General features: G+C 38.8%; 1 protein-coding gene and 1 long non-coding RNA gene across 3 annotated transcripts; both read right to left on the bottom strand.

Moving 5' to 3' along the window:
- Window positions 1-34: 34 nt before the first annotated feature.
- On the bottom strand, window positions 35-6398 carry LOC113014634 (uncharacterized). Its single transcript, XR_003270985.1, has 5 exons — window positions 6367-6398; window positions 5646-5733; window positions 4371-4967; window positions 1667-1722; window positions 35-748 (listed from the first exon to the last, which is right to left on the bottom strand). It is a non-coding gene; the product is annotated as an uncharacterized LOC113014634 (long non-coding RNA).
- A 7371-nt stretch (window positions 6399-13769) lies between these two features.
- Window positions 13770-26074, bottom strand: LOC113014905 (2-iminobutanoate/2-iminopropanoate deaminase-like). Of its 2 annotated transcripts, none has more exons than XM_026156716.1 (7): window positions 25904-26074; window positions 25057-25162; window positions 24901-24955; window positions 24745-24813; window positions 23965-24020; window positions 23364-23462; window positions 13770-13999 (listed from the first exon to the last, which is right to left on the bottom strand). In XM_026156716.1, the coding sequence occupies exons 1-6, from the start codon at window positions 25966-25968 to the stop codon at window positions 23406-23408; spliced, it is 408 nt and encodes a 135-aa protein (XP_026012501.1). In that variant the 5' UTR covers window positions 25969-26074; the 3' UTR covers window positions 13770-13999; window positions 23364-23405. The 2 variants fall into 2 exon arrangements, with proteins under 2 accessions (XP_026012501.1, XP_026012500.1); XM_026156715.1 differs by lacking the exon at window positions 25904-26074 and adding an exon at window positions 25678-25866.
- Between the last annotated feature and the right edge of the window lie 313 nt (window positions 26075-26387).

Raw genomic sequence — 26387 nt, 5'->3', positions numbered from 1 at the left:
ACCGAGTACACATATTCTCTGTGTTTTAATTCGATGCAGGATGAAAGCAAACATGTCACACTGTGATACAGCATTTTTTTTTTTTTTTTAATGAGTGAAATTATCAAACCAGAAGCCAAGAGGAGGTTCAGATGATGTTGGGGCTTTTCCATCTGAGTGTCCAGTCCCACTGGATCCCTACTCTTTGTTTAATGAGCAGCCTCTGAGGTGTTAACAACTGAATGTGTGGACATCTATGAATGTCCACACAGTCTCCAACATTTCTGTGGACTTTGTTTACTTATAATTTTGGGTGTAATGAAAAAAACGCGTCAAATTTTTCCAGCAAAATTCCCTCCGCAACGGCGAATTCGTTGTACTGTGTTGTATTTCACACATACTAACCCATCCCTTCTCTGTTATGGTCAGTTCAGCTTCCCATTTCTTTTTAAGGTAAAAGGTTGTATCCTGTCTATCTTCTTCTAATGATCTGTAGAAGATGGAAATTGCTTTGAATTGTTCATAGCAATTGATTACTAGTTACAACTCAATGTTGCTCTATTGTAAATTTAAATATTGAAAGACTGAAAAAGACTTTGGTGAAATTCAGCGTGGCTCTTCAGGTGTTCTCTGGAAATACAATCAGGCTTCCACACTGAATCTATAATGACACTTGGTGGCGCTACAGCTTGTTAATGATGCGGCCGGCTAGTCTGGAGTCAGAGAGAGGACCGAGAACAACAATTGCCTCAATTTCCACCAGCCCACCCTGAGGAGAAAAGGAGGAGACGCAGATTGAGGCAAAATATGAAATGATAATATTGTCCAAAGATGAACACACACAGTCATTCAAAATCCCCCGCAAAAGGTTTTTGTACAAATCTCTGTAGTCCTATGAAAAACCAAGTGATCCCCATGACTCTGTAATTGTAGATCCACCTTTAGCAGCAATAACTTGAATTTGGCCTTGTTCTTTTTTCCAGCATTGCTTCAGTTCATTGAAGTTTGCAGGTATTTGTTTATATACAGCTCTCTTAAAGTCAGACTGATAGGCAGCATTATTTGCTTCTATAAGATCATTACAAATGTCCCTGCTTGGCATTTTGATAACACACAGCTGAATGATCCAAACCAGCAAACCGCCAAAACTTCTGCTTTTACAAAGGTGTTCACACTTGCTGATCATCAGATAATCCAGTGCATTTGATGATCAGCACCTGTCTGCTATTTACCCTCTGCATTCTCTGAATTCAGCTTCTCTGAAACTGTGAGGATGTGCTTTTTCCCCGCACAGCTGTTTCCCTGGCGTTTAATGTAAATTTAACCCAAACTGAACAAACAGTGGAAAAACAGGACTGAACATGAGGAAAATACGAGTTTAGCTTATACAATTTGACCGAATCCAAAAACGGCATTTGCAGTACATTTACTCATTTGTCCAAATATCAGCAGAGTCTCCGCTGTGTGACAGTGTAAGCAAATTAAGTCCAGAAAACATGATTAATAGTTTAATTTGTGGTTTAAAATAAAATGCAAATCCCTCCTTTTTCAACCTTTCCGTTTCTGATCAGCATAAAAATGAAATTCATGACATCATCCATATGTGCACAGTAGCAGTGACTTTAAAGTGGGTGTGTCATAATGTAATACAGTGCTAAAGGTGTGTAAAGCTGTGGTTAACACTCACTCTGGGGAGAGCAGCGACTTGGTAGGCAGCTCTGGCAGGAAAGTTACTGCTGAAAACTGGGGAGGGAAAACATTTTCATTAGATTTGCATGCATTTGCAGAACCACGGTGAAGTTATTCACTTCCATCAGTGAACCCATCTATGAATCTCAATTTGAATGGTTCATTTCAGCTTCTAATAATATGAAAGGCTTTATTTATGAGTGGTTAGATTATTTACCCATGTATTATAGATAAGCAATAAAACAACAAGCACAGGTGCTTTGCAGCTGCTGGGAAGAAAGTTCCTTTGGCTGGTGTATAGCAGCAGCTGAGGATGGCTAACACACACACACACACACACACACACACACACACAACCTGGAAAGGCACTTTTTTTTCTTAACTTAAGATTTATTACTCATTATTAAAGCTTAAATGCAATTTACAATAAGCAAAACCAGCATCTACGGCTTAAGACATTTTAAAACAAGGTAATAATGCGCTGCCAGTATTGCAGCTGCATTTAGTGGGGGGTCAGCCATTATTCATTTATACACCAGCTTTCACTTATAGAAGGAGTTATAGTTGTGTGAAGGTTCACTCTGTACACGTGCTCTTAACCGGATGTCCTTTAAACCAGTGTTTATAAAGCCTGACTTTAGAGGATCAAAGTTTTAGTGAAACGTCTCCTCACCAGGGTCAGGGAAAGTAACCTGCCTGTGGTTTAGGTGGCAGTGCGAGAGAGAAAGGTGGGAGTTAACATCCATTGCAGCAATGCCTGCTGGGAGAGGTTCGGTTACACTTGTGTGCCTGCACAGTGGTGTCTATTTACAGCTCTCTGGGTGCCGGAGCTTCCATTACACCTGACTGTTATGATCGGCGAGGAGGATGTCATCAGGAAGAATTACACACTTTTAAAATTTTATTTAAAATATGCACTCACTGGCCACTTTATTAGGCACATCTTTTCAACCGCTTGTTAATGCAAATATCAAAATCAGCCCATCAGCAACTGAACTTAGGGATGTAGACACGATCGAGACGACCTGCTGAAGTTCACACTGAGCTTTCACAAACTGCTTTTCCACCAAGGTATGCTGAAGAGGATCTCTGAACCTGGGCTACAGCAGCAGAAGACCACACTCTGGGTGTCAGTCAGTCAAAAACAGGAAACTAAAGCTAGGACTTGCACCAGCTCACGAACATCCTGCCTTATATGATTAAGGCTTCTGCTGCTAGTGTTGGTGTAATGGTTTGGGGGGAAATGTCTGTGAAGGTTCTCAGTCATCCGGGTCATCGTAGTCAAAGGAGCTTGCAAAGAAAAGCGTCTGGACTTCTTTAAGTTGCTTGAAGACGTTTCACCTCTCATCCAAGAAGCTTCTTCAGTTCGGTTTGGGGGGAATTTTCTTGGCTTGCTTTGGGCCTTTTTAGTGCAAAGTGGCCACAGGATATTGTTTTTTTTCCTCCATTAGATCACTGATAGGCTCCAGATAATTTTATTATATGTATTAGGGACAGTAACAGCATATTAGTATTCCTGTAACACACGCCGGGCTTCATAAATAGGAATGTGTAAACATGTCCACAAATAAAAACAATTTGAGGTGAGTTTCAGTTTATTCCTCTGATCATTTTCACAATAAAAGTCCTCTGAAAGAATCATTCATCATCTGTTTTACTTCCTCATTCCACAAACTCTGGGAGACATTAACTGACTTCCTCAAAGGTCCTTAAGCAGGCCACACACACACAGAGGAGGGAATTCACTTCCTCACTTTTAAGAGCAGCCTCCTTAATCATAGCCTCATTACCATAGTAACGCACCAGGACGCAGAACAACCCACCGATCTATCTAAAACACTCAGCACTCTGTAATTCAGCAGAAAGTCTCACACTGACCTGAAAATGGACCACAATGAGCTCTTATATAATTTAAATAGAATAACTGGCCACTGATTTGAGGAAAGCTCTGACCATCTTGGCTCAAAGCTGCCCCCTTGTGGCTACTTTCATGAAGAAGTGCATGCAGCGCAGTTTTTTAAGGCTTCATTAAGACTCCAAATTAATAAAGAGGCTTTTTTAACTACCACATGACAGCATGAAATAAAGGGAAATCCTGCCATGTGTGTGAGACCTGTATGCAAGGCCAGCTGTCATAAGAAAGCAGACCACAAATCTACTACACATGTTCATTCATAAATTCCTATAACATCTCTATTTTTCTGGCTTGGATCCTCAACCCGTTGATAGGCAGCTCTGAACACCACATCCAGAACACCTTGGATTTTGTTGAGAAGGTGAGAGATGTCATTATGGAGGCAGATGAAACAATGGTCTTGTACAATGTTACATCTCTCTTCACTTGCATCCCAGTCATGGAGGCGTTGGAGGTAGTTCGTAAGAGATTACAGGATGATTCCAACCTCAACAACAGGAACACTCTCAGCATCGACCAAGTGTGTTTGCTTTTGGAACAATGGGTCAGTTCCACAGGCAGAAACATGGGTGTGCCATGGGTTCCCCAGTTTCACTCATTGTGGCCAATTTGTACATGGAAAAGGTGGAAAAGAGGGCTTTGTTTTCCTACCATGGAAACACCACCAAGTCATTGGTTCAGGTATGTGGATGACACCTGGGTGAAAATCAAATCTCAGGACGTACATCAATTCACGCCATCACATTAACTCGGGAGTCACACAGAAAATGTATGCTTGACGACTCACCGCCAGTCCCTGTAGAACTCCCGGTCTCCAAACTGCAGCAGCTCTGCCACAAAGTTCAGAGAGGAATGTCAAAACCAACAGAAGAATATATTAGATGGATAGAAACCTGGGAGGAGGCAGCCAGGGGGAGGATTAGAAAAGGAGAGAGGAAAAGGTGTCTAGGTTGGTAAGGTTGAACTACTGTTGCTTAACAAATGTAACTCTTGAGACAATATAAATCTCACTTCAAAAATGTTAAAACAATACAAAAAACAACAGGCAACAACACCAGAATCAAGGGATTAAGTCAAGTATTTAATTTAGAACAAGTCTGACGTATAAATGAAAAAGTCTCTGATGTGCAGTCTTGATACTCACAGCTTTCAGCAGCTGCTCCACCATCCTAGAAAGATCAATTTCCTTTAAGAAGTAACAAATAAAAGGATACCTTTTCTTTATAAGCCAAATCTAAATATGTTTGAAGGCCGCTCCAGTTTCAGGCAAATATTTCTTGACTCTTGCTTTATTCCTGGAGCCACTGTGAGTGATGCAGTTAGTGTCTCTGTGTTTACACACCTGGAACAGTTTCATTGAGTTCTGAACACTTGGGATCCTCCACTGGAAGACACAGACTTAGGTCAATTTTTTTTGCTGAGTATATTTTTCACAATATACTCAAAGAAGTAAAATGTTCTAACTCGGCATATCACAATTTCAGATTTTCACTAAAGAATCTTAGAGAATGACAGATACACAATATTCAACTACAAAAAACAAACTATAAGTCAAATCTAAATATATTTATTGCAGGCAGCATTTTGAGGCTCAAAGGTTTCAGCATGTGGTAATGAAGCAGAATGGCAACGGCTATACGGGGCATATAGGAGACATTGGTGTTAACTGCTGACCCGTTGGACTGTGCCACAATTGCACCTCAAAAAACACAGGCAGAGGAATAAGGACAACAATTTAAATTTCAAGTATCATTTAATTTTAATTTGTTCATTATGGTGTATTAAAATGAATCCACAGTGATATAACTACAGATCCAACTTTGATCCATGATCAATTGAAATAGCTCCAGCTTACAAACACAAGGAGTTGTACATGTTAGTATGCCACCACTAGATGGCAGTACAGTGAGTATTGAGGCAGAAGGAAAGACTAACAAGGACTGTCCAGACCTGTAAGATTTAGCTGAATGAGGGTCTTACTTTCTAAATCTTATGCAGTTTTGGAAGCCACGCTGGTGTACATTTTCATTTCTGCGTGGACATGTACTGAGGTTTAACTCACCAGCATGACAACACACCAGTTGAGGATCCCTATGTAGTTGCTGTAGCCGCTGGCTGAGCTCAAGAGAGACTCCTGTAGATCTTGACATCTGCAGAGAAGCACACAGTCGGAACGTTCACCGATGAATTTTAGAATATAATCAAACGATATCCACTCTTTCCTGTCTCACTCTTTTACAGTATCCTATCTCTGGTTTTGCCTTCTTTCTGTTTCTGGTGTTTATTTTCCTTCTCCTGAGCCTGCAGCCGATCTCTTTCACCTGTTCATTCTTTTTATACATTCAAACACTAATACAGACACAGTCGGGGCTTTAAGTCCATGGTTTAAAACAGATGTGAAAGAAAAATCATGATTATTGCATAAATGTCTTTTTGCCTTTACAGAACATTAACAGAAAAGTTTGTATTTCTTTCTAACTTAAAGTCTTAGAAGACAGGAGCAGCCAGACAATTTTCACACGTTTGTATCTTGTTTAAACACCCTCAAAGTTCAAACCTTCCTAGAAAAATAGGTGCAGTATTATAGAATGAAAACAAAGATCAAACCCTGTTTTCAGGTCCAGAACATGGGAATAGAACAGCTGCGAGATAATTCAACATCAATGGTAGCTTACGGAAGTAGAGGAAGCAAGAAGAATGAATTGAGTAAAGTTTGATTTGTCTGACTGTTTTCTTTCACTTAGTGTGCCTTATAATGGTCCGAAAAATACGGTAACTTCTACCTTCTTTTAGTATGTCCAGAAGTCCAACTTTTTGTGCTATGGTTACCATCTTCCTCTGCCTTTTGGGTTGTTGTGTTTGCTGGGGAGAAAACTTACAAACATACAGTACAGCACTTCAGAGTCACACTGGTAACAATCAAAGATTTATGTAAATTTGACAAGCTGAACGTATTCTGTACTGTATCACAAAATCATGAGGATGTGTGCTAGTCTTCCAGCACCACACAGTATTGAGGAGCAAATATCAGTCAGTGTATACCCATGATAGAGCGCAGTCCTGTCTCGGCCACATTAAACCAGTCAAAATACCAAACGAGGCCAACAGTGGCTCAATAAAGCCATTCTCCACAAGGACTTTCCATGAAGTTCGTCTTGGATCGCCAAGCGAAGAAGAATCAAACCAGCCAAGAGCAGATGAAGTGGATGAAGGTGAAGCAGGGCAGCACGGAGGCGAAAAGAGCGAGGGCAGTGAGGCGAAAAGAGATGAGAACAAGGTTCTCAAAAAGTAGATGACTGATGAGGTTATGTTCTGGTTTTCTTTGTCAGGCAGGAAGGAGCCCAGCGGGCGATGGTAGGTCATCACAGTGAAGGCGATAGCCAAGGCCGAGCCGACGGCTTTTAGAACTGAGGGAGAACGAGAGGCAGAGTTAGAACAAGAAAAGAGAAATGTTGTGAAGTGTGACACTCCACATAAAGCCAAACCAGCAGACTTTTAATGTATCATAACTTTGGCATATTTACAGAAATTTTAGGTTCATGTTGTGAATATATTGACCATTGAAGTACAAAAAACATAAAGAGAAAATGATCTAAATAACCTAGCCTAATGGTTGTGTGATGTATCAGTGAATAAAAATATCAACTGTAAACATAATTAACTGGCACATAGGTGTGGAAACTGACTGAAATTGTCTGTGGAGATTAACAGTAATTTTAAAAAAGCTAAATTTGTGCTGGGCAAAGATATTTAGATCATTTTCTCCTTCTTTGTGTTGGTAAAATGATCAGGGGAGCTACTGGAATTTTGCTTGACCACGTTTTTAAGAGAAGCCATAGTTACCTGTTCTTTCATAATATAGTCTGTTTCAGTTTAAGCGTTGTTTTCAATAAATTGTATGCTCAAAAAAAGCTTTATCTCAATCCCATTGCTTCTTGTTGCATGTTGAAGCTCTACTTGAAATCTTGTTAAGATAAAACCATGTTAAATATATATTGGTTTGCCAAGTGATCTTAAACGTTTGATAGGGGCTGTACACTGGCATTCAATTCTCTGTATAGAGAACACCGGTTAGCTAATGGTGTCGTCCAGTAGCCTAGCACTAGCAAAAAAACAGGAAGCCAAAAGATAATTCATGTATGAAATCCAAATAAAATATGTATAATGCTTACCGTCTATTAAAAAAATGTAATATAAGATTAGAATAGTGTTTATTTGTCTGCTTATTTATAAGGAACTCCATTAGCTTCCACAACAGTGGTTGCTAGTCTTCCTGGGGCCTAAGCCATCAAATACAATCAATTAAAATATTACACAATAAAGTGGATGCAAAATATCCACAATTTGGCTCTTACATCCACAGTGAGAGTTTACAGTTTTTAAAATAGAAGCATATAAATATCAATAACACTGAGGCAAAACACACCAATAATGTTGTTTAGATATTCTACTTTCCATGTTCCAGATCCCCAGAATTGATATTTTCACCGAATGGTCTTTTCTGTCTGCCAGTGTGTCATGCAGATTTCAAGATTAATAAGCTCTGACACTCAACCTGACAAAGTGTGAATTTGCCAAGGCCACTGTAACATACTTGAGCAGGGAAGTGGGACGTGGTCAGGTGCGGCCCCTTAGCGCCAAAGTGGTGGCGATTAATGAATATCCCACACCTAAATAAAGGACTTGAACTGTGCAGATTCCTGGTAGGTTATTACAGGAACTTCTGCAAAAACTTCTCCTCCATAGTCCAGCCATTAACTGATCTACTTAGTCCAAAAGTGGATTTTATATGAAAGTGCAAAATTCCTCCTCTGCCACACTCCTGGCTGTAATCTAAAGCACAGCGTTAACATAACTTTATGGCAGTTCAGGTACTACCATAAACAAGGTATAGCGTCACATCAGCAGTGACAACATCAGTGACATCGCTTCACGTCCTTTATAAGATTTTTTTTTCCTGATGTGTCATGATTTTTAGTATTCCCCAAAATCCGTAATTAGTAATAAGCTGTTGAAAAATAAAAAGATCACCTTAAAAAAACCTAGTAGGGGAGACCGGGGATAGTTGTAACATTTTTGACATTTCTGTCTGTAACTTGGAGGTCTTTTAAGGTAGTGGATTCAAAATGTAATGCAAAGTATTTTCATGTCTCTGCTATTAAATAGTGCAGCTATTTTCTCTGCAGCACAATTACCCATTGCATGGTATGGTCTCAAACACGAAGACTGAAATGTTACAATTAACCCCATAGTCTGGGTTAGTTGTAACATATCCTGGGGTAAAATGTAACACAATGAAATAAGGGTACTAACAAAACATTAACATGTAATCTTTGTTTATTCAACACATGAATGCACTTAGAGCCATTTGTGTAGCTGTGTGTGTGTGTGTGTGACAGAATGCAGAAATCTAGCTTTTGAACATATTCCAACCCCCCAAAAAAGACAAATTATGGAAATTTCTGCAACTGAATATTTCGTTCATTTTGGTTGGTCTTCCTTGAGTTTGGCCTCATTGGCTCAGTGGGCATTAGAACCTACAACTCTTGCACCAATTTTGAACATAACAATGAAGCTGAAAAAATGTAGTTGTTCACCAGCATCGCAATTCCATTACTTTTTATCATACCTTGGTGTGGTTTGCAGAGTGCTTCAGAAAGATGAGGGAATCTGTTTCTTGCACCCATCCTGATTTATTTCCACTACCAGTACTTCCTACTGGTCCATCTCTGACACAGAGGTCTGCATAATGTATGTGTGGGAACACAAACAGTGGAGGAATTGTGTTGCCAATGGCATTAACCGCATATACAAAAGTGACCAGTGAATCTCTCTCTGCTGATGTCGTTGCCCCAACTTGTTTAATATAAGTTAAAGTAATAGTGTGGTAAGTTGTAACATCTGCATTATTGTTACAACTAACCCAGACTGTTGCTGTTACAACTGACCCAGACTCCTATAGCCATGAACTAGCTAACATTACAGCCAACGGCTAAAACATTAGCACTAAAGACCTACACAGAATATATCCCCATAGACATACAAATAACACAATTTAAGTTTGATGAGTTTAACTGCAAAGCAGATAATGCTATTACAAATTGAAATAAAGTAGAAAAACTTACTTTTTGGCATACAAATTACTTTTTTTCGTGTTAAATTGTCTGTGTTTGACAAAATGTGCTGATTTTTCACATGTGATAGCAGAACTGAATTGGGCATGCACAGGATGAATCACATCATTTGAAACTTAGCCCTGATTGGAGAAATTGGAAGTGTTACAACTGACCCACGTTACAACTATCCCCGGTCTCCCCTACACATATTCTCTGTGTTTTAATTTGATGCAGGATGAAAGCAAACATGTCACACTGATGTGTTACAGCATTTTTCTTTTTTTAAATGAGTGAAGTTATCAAACCAGAAGCCAAGAGGCTTGATGTTGTGTCCACTCCTACTGGATCCCTACTGTCTGTTTAACGAGCAGGCTGTGAAGTGTTAACAACTCAATGTTGCTCTTTTTTTTGGCACCTGTTAGATGTTTAGTAATGATGCTGGATTCCTGATTCCTTGCAAGCTTTGTTTACTATGTAACTGAGAGACATTAGATGCAAGCAGCTTGACTCCCGGGGGCGGGTCTAGCGTTAGACGTTTTCTCACTGGCTGCGTGCGCAGAGTATTACTTTGAACAGGAATAGGAAACAAGCATTAATGAACAATACTAATCAGATGTTCTACAGCACCTGAAACATTTGAACAAGCTAAACAAACACTGGATGACTGAATAAAATTAGCACTAAATCTGGTACTTGAACACAGTGAAATCTCTTCATTTCTAACATATTTATGGCTGTGATGAACACGCAGCGCTCTGAAAATGGGCTTAGGTTAAATTTAGAAGAGGGATGAATTAAAATTAAAAAACAAAACAAAAACATATTTCAAATTAATGTATGAATTTAACTGACAAATTCTGAGAGCCTGTGGGCGGGACCTATTTTCAATGGGCGGGACCTATTTTCAAACATCAAAGCAAAGAGAATCAGGCCATGACATCACAGTCACCAAAATTCTATAAATAGGGGTGAAACAGCACACTGGTCAAGCACGTTTCTTACTTACAGTCACGAGCGATTCACTAGACGAACTTTTGTTCTGCTACAGCCAACTTCAAACCCTGATTGACATCTGAATATCGAATTCACATCTGAATATCGAATTCACATCTGAATATCTTATTTAGTGTAACACGCTAAATTTGTTTCAAAGTTAAATATCAAAAATGAGCAATCAGGAAGGAAAACCAGAATTTGTCTTCACTCTGCCAAAGAGTGCACTCGACAACCTCATGCGGGTTAGGAAAGCCTTGCAAAACTCTCTGACTGAAAACAAACTTTTAAAAGAGGGTGAAAGTAGAGCCAGACAGCAAATCAAACAGATGATGACTCAAATTTCAAACATGCGCACCAAGCTGGAGCTGTATGAGAACCAAGCTGCAGGAGTCACTGACGAATCAGTGTCGCGCAAACCGCAGGTGAGCAGCGCCACCAAAGAAAAAGAGGAACAGACGTGTTCAGATCAGGAAAAGGTCAGCAACCTTGACCTTGAGATGAACCGTCTGAAAGAGCAGCTTCAGCAGAGGGACAACGAAATCCTGATGCTGAAACAGGAGAAGGACACTCTGTCTGCCAAGTTCACGCAGCTCCAGAAACATGAAAGAGATCTGAAAGAAACTATGTGGAAAGAACAAACACTGAGAGAGAATCTGGAGCAGGAGAAAAAAGTCCTGGAGGAACAAAACAAGAAACTCCTGGAAGAACAGAAAGTGGTGAATGACACAAAAGAAGAAGTCAAAGAGGCCATCACAAAATGTCAGGATGCAGAGAAAGAACAGAAAGAACTGGAGGAGGACAAGAAAGCTCTGCAGCCACAGAGTGAGGACTCCAGCGAGATTAAAGAAAGTCAGGCAGAGACAAACATACCAGAAATGCAGACAAAACTGGACACGCAGAGAATAGAATTAGTAGAGTCTCAGACTGAAACACAGGAGACGGCAACCCCACAGTCGTCCTCATCTGATTGTCTGAGTGGGGAAAAGTTGTGTGTCAACAAAGTGATTGAGTTGGTGGTTTCACAGGCCATAGAACAAGTCTCCACTAAATACAAGCTCTTCACAGAGCGCCTCACTGCTGACTGCATCAGCGATCGCCTGATTGAAAAAATTTGGCCTGAAATTGAGCTGAAACATTTGGATCTATCCCCCAAATGTCTGAAAAACATAGACAAGGCCATTCTCAAGGATCTTTGCAAAAGACACAACTGCAAGGGAAAATATCTGATTTTCAATCTGAGGGAACAGCTTGATAGTATTACTGTCCCAACCTTCACCAAACACCTGTTGGCATTACCAACAAGAGTACTTAGTGTCTCTAAAAACAGGGAAGAGTACCAGGAGGCTGTGAAAAATGTCACCAAAGATCTGGTAATGCACGCTATGAAGGGAGAAAATGAGGCAGCTACATGGAATGCAGGAACATCAGAGTTTATTGTACAGAGGCTTTCCCACAAGATCTGGAACAAAATTTTGTCCAAAAGCTACAAAATGTCCATGGAAAACATTGAACAACTCGGCCTGAAAGTATCCAATGATCTCCGTGAAAAGTGGCCTTCTCCAATACTGTTAATGAGGTCAAGCAACCCAGTGGTTGACGAAGCGGTCGTCAGCATATTCAAAAAACATGCCAAGCTGAGGAGCCAAAATGTCATCTTGAGGGTTTTCTCATGTGCACGTTAAAATTGAACTGAAACGTGCACGTGATTCTGTTACAAAACTTTTAAACTGGCGTCAAATATTCTTTTAATTCAGCAACCTAAATTACATTTTAAAACCCCAACTTCCTTCCCTCATCACTAACTGGCCGAGGCAGATGGCCACCCCCATCTCAGAGCCTGGTTCTGCCGGAGGTTTCTCTCTTTTAAAAGTGAGTTTTTCCTTCCCACTGTCGCCAATGTGCTTGCTCTAGGGGGTTAGTTTTTGTGCATTATTGTAGGGTCTTCACCTTACAATATAAAGCACCATGAGGGAAGTGTTGTTGGGGCTTGGCGCTGTTTCTTATCTCAAAATGTCCAATTACAACAGGACATTTTACGTTAAGAAACAGCGTCAAACCACAAATTAAAATAAAAAAATAAAATAAAAAAAAACAACTGTGACTTTGTGCTTTGTTTCATTTGCTGTAAATTTGCTAAGAATGTAATATAAGATTAGAATAGTGTTTATCTGTCTGCTTATTTATAAGGAACTCCATTAGCTTCCACAACAGTGGTTGCTAGTCTTCCTGGGGCCTAAGCCATCAAATACAATCAATTAAAATATTACACAATAAAGTGGATGCAAAATATCCACAATTTGGCTCTTATATCCACAGTGAGAGTTTACAGTTTTTAAAATAGAAGCATATAAATATCAATAACACTGAGGCAAAACACACCAATAATGTTGTTTAGATATTCTACTTTCCATGTTCCAGATCCCCAGAATTGATATTTTCACCGAATGGTCTTTTCTGTCTGCCAGTGTGTCATGCAGATTTCAAGATTAATAAGCGCTGACACTCAACCTGACAAAGTGTGAATTTGCCAAGGCCACTGTAACATACTTGAGCAGGGAAGTGGGACGTGGTCAGGTGCGGCCCCTTAGCGCCAAAGTGGTGGCGATTAATGAATATCCCACACCTAAATAAAGGACTTGAACTGTGCAGATTCCTGGTAGGTTATTACAGGAACTTCTGCAAAAACTTCTCCTCCATAGTCCAGCCATTAACTGATCTACTTAGTCCAAAAGTGGATTTTATATGAAAGTGCAAAATTCCTCCTCTGCCACACTCCTGGCTGTAATCTAAAGCACAGCGTTAACATAACTTTATGGCAGTTCAGGTACTACCATAAACAAGGTATAGCGTCACATCAGCAGTGACAACATCAGTGACATCGCTTCACGTCCTTTATAAGATTTTTTTTCCTGATGTGTCATGATTTTTAGTATTCCCCAAAATCCGTAATTAGTAATAAGCTGTTGAAAAATAAAAAGATCACCTTAAAAAAACCTAGTACACATATTCTCTGTGTTTTAATTTGATGCAGGATGAAAGCAAACATGTCACACTGATGTGTTACAGCATTTTTCTTTTTTAAATGAGTGAAGTTATCAAACCAGAAGCCAAGAGGCTTGATGTTGTGTCCACTCCTACTGGATCCCTACTGTCTGTTTAACGAGCAGGCTGTGAAGTGTTAACAACTCAATGTTGCTCTGAATTTAAATCTTGAAAGACTGAAAAAGACTTTGGTGAAATTCGTGGCTCTTCAGGTGTTCTCTGGAAATACAATCAAGCTTCCACAGTGAATCTATAATGATAACTAGAAAGTGCATTTTCTGAAGAAACTGCAGTGTGAATGCTTGAATCTGAATGTATGCATTGAAATGAAATAATTACTGAATTTAAGTTAAAAATTTTGAATGAGATTAAAAAAAAAACCCGAATTTAACCTGAAAACAAAAGTGCTGAACTGCTAAAAGCTGAAGGTTACACAGAAGAAGAAGTTGGAAAAAAGCTGAAAATGTTTTAATTGTAAATTAGAAAAACCTAAGAAATGAGAAAAGAACATTTAGAGTCAGAAAACATCTGAAAGAATATTAAAAGGTCATATTCTTTGAATCACTGAATGACTAAAATGTGATCCCTCCACTTGGACCCACACAGTTTAAAAAGTTTACATCTCTGAGCTTTGAAAGACAAGATGTTGGAAAGAGAACAACGTTTTGAGGGTAAAATGATGGCTTTAACACTGTGGACACAGCAGCAGTTGAAAGAGAAGTGTTTAAGATGAATCTTGGCAGAGTGAGAGAGAGAGCTCGTTAAGCAGGCAGGTGTGAGCCTGGTTGCTATAGTGACCGCACCCAAGGGCTCCATACACACGTACACAGACATGCACCTCACTTTTGCTGCTTAAAATGAACAGAAAAGTCAGGCCGAAACAAATCGCTCCCAAATGAAAAGTAAAAGTCGCATTGACAAAATTCTTTCACCGTGAGCGACAGCAATGGCTAGTCTACCTAATTCTCAGTTTTCATGCCTGTGGAGCTTATTATATGGACGTGGTGACAGTGTAAAGACACCATGCTCTTCTGATTTTCAAACCAACCTTCTGAGACATTTTAACATTGGAGTCTATGGAAGAGTTGGAGGGAGGAGGCTGTGCATTGGTGAGATTTATGAAAGAACCATAACACCTAGTACAATAGTAAACACATTGGATGAAAGAGGACAGCGATGGCTACGTTTTGAGGGTAAAATCATACCTGTAGAGCAAACGCTGCAGACACAGCAGCAGTTTTAAAAAAGATTTTAAGATTAATTTTTTTGCTCCTCTCACTCTAGCAGTTGAGCTGCCTCACTCTAGCCCCAACATTCCGTCCCATACACACCCATTATAAACTCTGAAACGGGTGAAAAAACATCATGAAACTTAAACTGGAACTGAAGAAAAAGTATAATAGATATTGAAAAGATAAATACAAGTTGAATAGTTGAATGTCTTGTCTTCGTTTTAAAGTTTGAATGGTGGCTCTATGTCAATGTATGTGGAAGTAGTAAGAGTTTAAAAATGAGTAAGTTGAATGAGGATTTGAAGGGTCTCCCCATTGAAATACATTATAAATTTTTGTTGAATAAAGTTGAATAAAATTAAAAATATAAATGTTAAAAATATGAAAAATAGAAGCAGTGTTGTCCAAAAGAATAGGAATCTAACGGTGTTTGAATGGTTTTTCTAAGTTGAACGGTTTTGAAGGAGTAGGCTTACAAAAAACGTACGGAATACAGAATAAAATATAATAACTAGAAAGTGCATTTTCTGAAGAAACTGCAGTGTGAATGCTTGAATCTGAATGTATGCACTGAAATGAATTAATTGCTGAATTTTGAGTTAAAAATATTGAATGAGATAAAAAACAAAACAAAAAAAAACCCGAATTTAACCTGAAAACAAAGGTGCTGAACTGCTAAAAGCTGAAGGTTACACAGAAGAAGAAGTTGGAAAAAAACTGAAAATGTTTTAAATGTAAATTAGAAAACCCTAAGAAATGAGAAAAGAACATTTAGAGTCAGAAAACATCTGAATGAATATTAAAAGGTCATATTCTTTGAATCACTGAATGACTAAAATGTGATCCCTCCACTTTGATCCACACAGTTTAAAAAGTTTAAATGCCTGAGCTTTGAAAGATACGGTGTTGGAAAGAGAACAATAATGGCGACAATTTGAGGGTAAAATGATGGCTGTAACACTGTGGACACAGCAGCAGTTGAAAGAGAAGTGCTTAAGATGAATCTTGGCACAGTGGCAGGCAGAGCTCGTTAAGCAGGCAGGTGTGAGCCTGGTTGCTATAGTGACCGCACCCAATGGCTCCATACACACGCACACAGACATGCGCCTCACTTTTGCTGCTTAAAATGAACAGAAAAGTCAGGCCGAAACAAATCGTTCCCATATGAAAAGTACAAGTCGTATTGACGAAATTCTTTCACCGTGAGCGACAGCAATGTCTAGTCTACTGAATTCTCAGTTTTCATGCCTGTGGAGTTTATTATATGGACGTGGTGACAGTGGAAAGACACCATGCTCTTCTGATTTTCAAACGAACCTTCTGAGCCATTTTAACATTAGAGTCTATGGAAGAGTTGGAGGGAGGAGGCTGTGCATTGGTGACATTTATGAAAGAACCATAACACCTAGGACAATAGTAAACACATTGGATGAAAGAGGACAGCCATGGCTACGTTTTGAGGGTAAAATGGTACCTGTAGAGCAAACGCTGCGGACACAGCAGCAGTTTTAAAAAAGATTTTAAGATTAATTTTTTTGCTCCTCTCACTCTAGCAGTTGAGCTGCCTCACTCTAGCCCCAACATTCCGTCCCATACACACCCATTATAAACTCTGAAACGGGTGAAAAAACATCATGAAACTTAAACTGGAACTGAAGAAAAGTATAATAGATATTGAAAAGATAAATACAAGTTGAATAGTTGAATGTCTTGTCTTCGTTTTAAAGTTTTGAATTGGTGGCTCTATGTCAATGTATGTGAATAGTAAGAGTTTAAAAAGATAGTAAGTTGAATGAGGATTTGAAGGGTTCCAGTTGAGAACTACATTATAATTTTAAGAGTGTTGAGATAAATGTTTGAATAAATTTGATTAAATAGTTATAATAAATGTAGCTAAAAATATGAAAAAATAGAAGCCAGAATACTTGGTTAGAGTCAGAAATACAAAAGAAATAGGAATACTTAACCCGGTGTTTGAATAACAGAAAGTTTACTTCTACTAGATTTGAACGATTTGAAGAACTTGAATAGGATTACAAAAAACCGTACGAATACAGAATAATACATATATCTATATGGCAGAATACGTATGGCACAAATCTTATAAAATAGCAGAAATAGTAGATTTAGCACAAGTATAACTTAAACAGAAAAATTAGCAAATGGACAGCTGAAGAATGATGACATTTCCTCACATACTTGTAAGAAAAATCAGCAAAAAATCTTAACAGCCACACATCACAAATATGTACAATAAGAAAACACACAGCCAGAGAGACACAACCAGTCTAAATATATTGAATTTGAATCTTAGAATGAGATCATCCCATTAAAAGCCTTTCTCTCTCTCTCTCTCTCTCTGTCACACACACACACACACACACACACACACACACACACACACACACACACACACACACACACACACACACACACACACACACACACACACACACAGGGAGAGAAAAGTGAGTTTCTAGGTCAGCCTGGGAGCTGCTGAATTTGAATCCACCAATCAGAGAGCCTGTGCACTCTTTCCCTCCAAAACAGGTGCATCCTTTTTACACACGCAGCACAGAGAGACACAGGATCATTGCAGTCTATTTCTCATAATGACGACTCCCCTCAAACAAATGACCATAATTTCCTAACCGTAGGAGCTAGAACGGTCATTCTTACACCGTTTTGTTCAGAAGAGATGGGGGAATCTTCAAGTGTTGACAATTTATCATTAAAATATGAATTTTTAGAGATATATGACACGGATGACTTGTTGACTTAGAAGCCACGAATTCCCCAATATGCAAATTTGAATACCTGGAGCCCACATACATGATTGGCTGGCTGGGAAGCTGTGCAGGCCCTGATTTGTGGATTTGAATTCCTCAGCCCTCAGATATGATTGGCTGGCTTAGAAGCCATGAAGTCCCCAATATGCAAATTTGAATGCCTCAGGACACATATATGATTGGCTGGGAAACCGTGCAGGACCTGATTTGAAAATTTGAATGTCTAAGTCCTCACAGAGGATTGGCTGCCTGGGGACCAGGCAGAAATATATAGAAATACTATGATTAAGCATAAATACTACATTTAGTAGAAATACTATGTTTTAGCACAAATCCTATAAAAAGCAGAAATACTATAATTTAGCAGAAATACTATATTAAGCACAAATCCTATAAAAAGCAGAAATACTATATTAAGCACAAATCATATAAAAAGCAGAAATACTATATTAAGCACAAATTCTATAAAAAGCAGAAATACTATATTAAGCACAAATTCTATTAAAAGCAGAAATACTATATTAAGCACAAATCCTATAAAAAGCAGAAATAGGATGTTTAAGCATAAACACTACATTTAGTAGAAATACTATGTTTGAGCAAAAATCCTATAAAAAGCAGAAATACTATATTAGGCACAAATCCCATAAAAAGCAGAAATAGTATGATTAAGCATAAATACTACATTTAGTAGAAATACTATGTTTTAGCACAAATAGTATAAAAAGCAGAAATATTGTAATTTAGCAGAAATACTATAATAGGCACAAATCTTATAAAATAGCAGAAATAGTATTATTTAGCACAATAGTAATAAGTTAAACAGAAAAATTGGAAAAGCAAAATGGACAGCTGAAAAAATGCTGAACATGCTGAGGGTCCCTCAAATATACTTGTTAAATGAAAAAATCAGCAAAAAAATGCACAGGGAGAGAGAAGTAAGTTTCTAGGTCAGCCTGGGAGCTGCTGAATTTGAATCCACCAATCAGAGAGCCTGTGTACTTTTTCCCGCCAAAACATGTGCCTCTTTTTACACACGCAGCACAGAGAGGCACAGGATTATTGCAGCCTATTTCTCATAGTGAGGACTCCCCTCAAACAAATGACCATAATTTCCAAACCGTAGGGGCTAGAACGGTCATTCTTACACCGTTTTGTTCAGAAGAGATGGGGGAATCTTCCAGTGTTTACAATTTATCATTACAATATGAATTATTAAAGATATTTGACTTGTAATGCACCATAACTGAGTAGAGCGAAGCAAAAACTGCCTTGACTTGCCCTCAAACAACGCTTTCTAACTCGAAATCTATTTGGAGTATCGATATCATTCTTTCACCGTAAGAGACAGCAGGCTTTGGTGAACAATCATGGAAATTTTCAGGTCTCTGTGGAAATCCAACAAAAAGTTATGACGAGAGAAAAAAGTGGTTCATTTCCACAGTTTGAAATCTGAAGAAATCTGAGCGAAGGACGAATTTCCTACCCTCAAACAAGTCCAACTCATTTCAGAACGGTAATAGGTGAGAAAGAAATTCTTGAATTGTGAGCGTCAGGGGTGTCTGAAGATATTCGGGGACAAGCCTCATGTCTTAACTTTGCTTCGTTAAGGAGATATGACGATTCGAATATGCCTCTCATTACAGAAATCCAGCGGTGATTTTGAACAAGCTCTCCATTCACTTTATATGGAGAGTTTTCTGACCTTGTGTTAGTCTGAGGAGATTTGCAAAAATTCTATAAATCCCACAACAATGATGGTGACATTTTCTGAAAGCCAGCAAAAATACCTACGTTTTGATGTATAATTTGTGGAAGTTGAGTGAAAATTGAGCAAGTAGCAAACAGTTGTTCGGACATGAAGAGAAGACTGCAAAACCTTCAGTGACACACTGGAAGCCAAGAGCATAGCAACCATAACAACGCATGTATTTTGTGAAAAATCACAATTTTGCAACTCAAAACTTTAAGAGGCATAAAAGTAAAACAGTAGAAGATTTGAAAAAGCTGAATCATACCTGAATAGCCCAATAATTTTGTGAACATTTTAAAATTTGATGGTTTTCTAGGTGAAAGATGAGGAAGTAGTTAAGTTTTCAAAACAAGGCAAATTTTAGCAATTGCTGGTATCCCATATCATTTCAATGGGGACAAATTAAAGGAAAAAGTGGAATATTTAAAAAGTATAATAGTTAAAAATAGCAAAAATCGTAGCAGGAATTAGCAAAAATAGCTGATAGTTTAAAGTTTGAACGGTGAAATAGCACAAAAATTGTGGAAGTAGTTAAACGGCGAAAGTGTACGGAAACACCCGGAATAATAATAATAAAGAATAAAGAGAAACAGGAACTCAATAGTGTGGATGCTTAAAGCATCCACACAATAACTAGAAAGTGCATTTTCTGAAGAAACTGCAGTGTGAATGCTTGAATCTGAATGTATGCACTGAAATGATTAATTGCTGAATTTTGACGTTTAAAAATATTGGAATGAGAATTTAAAAAAAACAACAAAAAAAAACGAATTTAACCTGAAAACAAAGGTGCTGAACTGCTAAAAGCTGAAGGTTACACAGAAGAAGAAGTTGGAAAAAAGCTGAAAATGTTTTAATTGTAAATTAGAAAAACCTAAGAAATGAGAAAAGAACATTTAGAGTCAGAAAACATCTGAACGAATATTAAAAGGTCATATTCTTTGAATCACTGAATGACTAAAATGTGATCCCGCCACTTGGATCCACACAGTTTAAAAAGTTTACATCTCTGAGCTTTGAAAGACAAGATGTTGGAAAGAGAACAACGATGGCGACGTTTTGAGGGTAAAATGATGGCTTTAACACTGTGGACACAGCAGCAGTTGAAAGAGAAGTGTTTAAGATGAATCTTGGCAGAGTGGCAGAGAGAGCTCGTTAAGCAGGCAGGTGTGAGCCTGGTTGCTATAGTGACCGCACCCAATGGCTCCATACACACGTACACAGACATGCGCCTCACTTTTGCTGCTTAAAATGAACAGAAAAGTCAGGCCGAAACAAATCGCTCCCAAATGAAAAGTAAAAGTCGTATTGACAAAATTCTTTCACCGTGAGCGACAGCAATGTCTAGTCTACCTAATTCTCAGTTTTCATGCCTGTGGAGCTTATTATATGGACGTGGTGACAGTGGAAAGACACCATGCTCTTCTGATTTTCAAACGAACCTTCTGAGCCATTTTAACATTAGAGTCTATGGAAGAGTTGGAGGGAGGAGGCTGTGCATTGGTGACATTTATGAAAGAACCATAACACCTAGTACAATAGTAAACACATTGGATGAAAGAGGACAGCCATGGCTACGTTTTGAGGGTAAAATCATACCTGTAGAGCAAACGCTGCGGACACAGCAGCAGTTTTAAAAAATATTTTAAGATTAATTTTTTTGCTCCTCTCACTCTAGCAGTTGAGCTGCCTCACTCTAGCCCCAACATTCCGTCCCATACACACCCATTATAAACTCTGAAACGGGTGAAAAAACATCATGAAACTTAAACTGGAACTGAAGAAAAAGTATAATAGATATTGAAAAGATAAATACAAGTTGAATAGTTGAATGTCTTGTCTTCGTTTTAAAGTTTGAATGGTGGCTCTATGTCAATGTATGTGGAAGTAGTAAGAGTTTAAAAATGAGTAAGTTGAATGAGGATTTGAAGGGTCTCCCCATTGAAATACATTATAAATTTTTGTTGAATAAAGTTGAATAAAATTAGAAATATAAATGTTAAAAATATGAAAAATAGAAGCAGTGTTGTCCAAAAGAATAGGAATCTAACGGTGTTTGAATGGTTTTTCTAAGTTGAACGGTTTTGAAGTTATAGGATTACAAAAAACGTACGGAATACAGAATAAAATATAATAATAATAATAATAAAGATTCGAATAACAATACTGTGAATGCTTTTCAAGCATTCACACTAATAATAACTAGAAAGTGCATTTTCTGAAGAAACTGCAGTGTGAATGCTTGAATCTGAATGTATGCACTGAAATGAATTAATTGCTGAATTTTAAGTTAACAATGTTGAACGAGATGAAAGATACAGAAATTTGCACATGAAAACAAAAAAGCTGAACTGCTAAAAGCTGACAATCACACAGAGAAGAAGTTGGAAAAAAGCTGAAAATGTTTAAAATGTAAATTAGAAAAAGATGAGTAATGAGAAAAGAAAATTTAGAGTCAGAAAACATCTGAATGAATATTAAAAGGTCATATTCTTTGAATCACTGAATGACTAAAATGTGATCCCTCCACTTTGATCCACACAGTTTAAAAATTTTAAATGTCTGAGATTTTAAAGACACAGTGTTAGAAAGAGAACAACGATGGCAACGTTTTGAGGGTAAAATGATGGCTGTAACACTGTGGACACAGCAGCAGTTGAAAGAGAAGTGTTTAAGATGAATCTTGGCAGAGTGAGAGAGAAAGCTCGTTAAGCAGGCAGGTGTGAGCCTGGTTGCTATAGTGACCGCACCCAATGGCTCCATACACACGACACAGACATGCACCTCACTTTTGCTGCTTAAAATGAACAGAAAAGTCAGGCCGAAACAAATCGTTCCCATATGAAAAGTACAAGTCGTATTGACGAAATTCTTTCACCGTGAGCGACAGCAATGTCTAGTCTACTGAATTCTCAGTTTTCATGCCTGTGGAGTTTATTATATGGACGTGGTGACAGTGGAAAGACACCATGCTCTTCTGATTTTCAAAAGAACCTTCTGAGCCATTTTAACATTAGAGTCTATGGAAGAGTTGGAGGGAGGAGGCTGTGCATTGGTGACATTTATGAAAGAACCATAACACCTAGGACAATAGTAAACACATTGGATGAAAGAGGACAGCGATGGCTACGTTTTGAGGGTAAAATGGTGGCTGTAGAGCAAACGCTGCGGACACAGCAGCAGTTTTAAAAAATATTTTAAGATTAATTTTTTTGCTCCTCTCACTCTAGCAGTTGAGCTGTCTCACTCTAGCCCCAACATTCCGTCCCATACACACCCATTATAAACTCTGAAACGGGTGAAAAAACATCATGAAACTTAAACTGGAACTGAAGAAAAAGTATAATAGATATTGAAAAGATAAATACAAGTTGAATAGTTGAATGTCTTGTCTTCGTTTTAAAGTTTGAATGGTGGCTCTATGTCAATGTTTGTGGAAGTAGATACAGTTTAAAGAGGAGGAAGTTGAATGAGAATTTGAAGGGTCTCCCCATTGAAATACATGGGAAATTTTTGTTGAAAAAAGTTGAATAAAATTAAAAATATAAATGTTAAAAATATGAAAAATAGAAGCAGTGTTGTCCAAAAGAATAGGAATCTAACGGTGTTTGAATGGTTTTTCTAAGTTGAACGGTTTTGAAGGAGTAGGCTTACAAAAAACGTACGGAATCCATAATAATAAAATATAATAAAATAGAATAAAGATTAGAAGAACAATACTGTGAATGCTTTTCAAGCATTCACACTAATAATAAAGATTCGAATAACAATACTGTGAATGCTTTTCAAGCATTCACACTAATAAAGATTAGAATAACAATACTGTGAATGCTTTTCAAGCATTCACACTAATAATTGGTGGCGCTACAGCTTGTTAGTAATGCAGCCGGGTAGTCAGGAGTCGGAGAGAGGACCGAGAACAGCGATCGCCTCAATTTCCACCAGCCCACCCTGAGGAGAAAAGGAGGAGACGCAGGTTGAAGAAATGACTGCAGAGGCGAAATATTAAATTATAATAGTGTCCAAAAATGAACACACGCACACAGTCATTCAAAAAACCCCTGCAAAAAGCTTTTATACACATCTCTGCAGTCCCATGAAAAACCAAGTGATCCCCATAATTCTGTAGCTTGTAGATCCAACTTTAGCAGCAATAACTTGAATTTGGCCAAAAGCAGCATTTACACTACATTTACTCATTTGTCCAAATATCAGCAGAGTCTCCGCTGTGTGACAGTGTAAGCAAATTAAGTCCGGAAAACATGATTAATAGTTTAATTTGTGGTTTAAAATAACATGCAAATCCCTCCTTTTTCAACCTTTCTGTTTCCAATCAGCATAAAAATGAAATTCATGACATCATCCATATGTGCACAGTAGCAGTGACTTTAAAGTGGGTGTGACATAATGTAATACAATGCTAAAGGTGTGTAAAGCTGTGGTTAACACTCACTCTGGGGAGAGCAGCGACTTGGTAGGCAGCTCTGGCAGGAAAGTTACTGCTGAAAACTGGGGAGGGAAAACATTTTCATTAGATTTGCATGCATTTGCAGAACCACGGTGAAGTTATTCACTTCCATCAGTGAACCCATCTATGAATCTCAATTTGAATGGTTCATTTCAGCTTCTAATAATATGAAAGGCTTTATTTATGAGTGGTTAGATTATTTACATAGATAAGCAATAAAACAACAAGCACAGGTGCTTTGCAGCTGCTGGGTAGAAAGTTCCTTTGTCTGGTGTATAGCAGCGGCTGAGGATGGTAACACACACAGACAACCTGGAAAGGCACATTTTTGCCTTAACTTAAGTTTTAAACCAATTTTTATAAACCAGTAAAGGCTGAGTTTAAAGGATCAAAACAGAGTTTTAATGAAACATCTTCCTTCCTTCCTTTCACCACGGTCAGGGAAAGTAACCTGCCTGTGGTTTCGGTGGCAGTGCGAGGGAGAAAGATGGGAGTAAATGCCTAGTGCAGCACTGCCTGCTGGGAAAGGTTGGGTTACAGTTGTGTGCCTGCACTGTGGTGTCTATTTACAACTCTCTGGGTGCTGGAGCTTCCATTACACCTGACTGTTATGATCAGCGAGGAGGATGTGAGTAGAAGGCTGCTGTCGAGCAGCAGAGAAAAAGCTATGTGAGCGCATCGGTCAGGTGACTCCTAAACTTGTCACACTGTCATTTTCCCTGCTAGTGTGGTCAAAATGAAAGGAACAATATAATGCTGGCTTACATGTCTTGTAGACCTCATTGACGTTGTTGAAGTCATTTATATCTGCGAGTAACACAGTAGTCTTCACCACTGAAATGAAAGGGTTTATGTGCTCTGAAAGCTCGTGTTTAAATTTCAGAACATGTGAAACATACGAGGAGAAGCTCAGTTTCTCACCGTTGCTGTAGTCGCAGCCGGCAGCTTTAAGGATCTCCCCAATATTGATGAGTGCCTGAAGGACATGATGGGAAAGATTTGTTCGTATTTTAGGAATCTGTTGTGGATGCAACTTCTGCTGTAGCTGATCTAAACACTGGCAGAAGTGAGTTTCACCTGTTTGGCCTGAGCCTGCACTCCTCCATCTACCAGCTTCCCGGAGGCGACGTCCATCCCCAGCTGACCGGAGATGTACATGGTTCTGTCCACGATCACCGCCTGGCTGAGGACGACACACACACACACACGTTTCTTTCTCAGGATGATGTTTCAGCAGGAGAAAGTGAAACAAAAGGCCAACAGTTCCAAGAAAATATTTCCTCACACCATTGCACCACCAGGCTGAATCACCGATACAAGGCACTTCCACTTTCCACACTTTCATGTTGTTTTTGCCGAATTTTTTTTCTTTCTTTATTCAAATCAGGCAACAAAGTATATATCTCATTTACATTGACATAGTTTTTTTTTTCTTTTTTCCCCTTTTCCCTTCCCCTCCCCTCTTTTCCCCCTTCCCTTTTGCCGAATTTTGATCGAATGTTAAAGCATAAATCAAGACCAGGATACATTTTTCCAATCTTCTGTCCGGTTTGGTGAGCCTGTGTAAACTAGAGCCTCAGTTTCCTGTTGCTGGTTGACAGGAGTGACATCCACCAAATAAATGATAAACCACGTGAACTTCGATCGAGTTATGATGGATTTAGAACAAGTCCCAGCACTTTCTTCGGGACACCTTACCTGTATATTCCCTGCCTCACAGGAGCTTTTGGTGTGTAGATGATTTGGCGACGAATTGAAGCCATTATAAGCCAGCTGCTTGTCGACCTTACTCGGTTTCCTGCTATGCTGGGGCCCCTTTGCCCCACTGAGAAACTTTTAACTTTGGTTCTCTCTGTGAGTTCACTGAACTGTAAGACCAGGCCCTGATCAAACATCGGACTGTCCTTGTGCTCCCACGTCTCACCTGTATGGGCCGATGGCAGCCGGGGCCGACGCAGTGTTAACGATCCTTCTGTTGAGCGCAGACATGCTTCCCAGATTTCTTCAACTTGCTGCCAACCTTTCCGAAGAGCTGTGATTAATGCAACTGTGCAAGAAAAGCTGCAGAAAAAGAAGGAACACTGTTTCCGTAAAGTCTACCGTACCGCACTGAATAGAGGAGCAGCAGGCGCGCTTATAGCTATAAAAAGGCGTTAAATATAAAATGAAATGCGCCCTTGGCAGAAGAGTTACGGTGAAGGGCGTCAAAGCTGCCTTTATGAAGGCAAAGATCAGCGGTACTGCCCGAAGTTTTGAAACCAAGTAAATACAGGGTCGATAACGAGAGCCAGTGGGTCATGATTTATGCAATTAATCAGATTTAATTCACCACTAAATCACAGCGATTTTTATTTTCCACATTAGTTAACACAAAACATACTATTCAGCTTTTCATGGGAATTTTTTTC

The sequence above is a fragment of the Astatotilapia calliptera genome, chromosome 22 (genome assembly GCF_900246225.1).
Source record: "Astatotilapia calliptera chromosome 22, fAstCal1.2, whole genome shotgun sequence".
Lineage (NCBI taxonomy): Eukaryota > Metazoa > Chordata > Actinopteri > Cichliformes > Cichlidae > Astatotilapia > Astatotilapia calliptera.
Note: the sequence above shows the minus strand (reverse complement) of the source record. Positions and strands in the feature narration are given on the sequence as shown.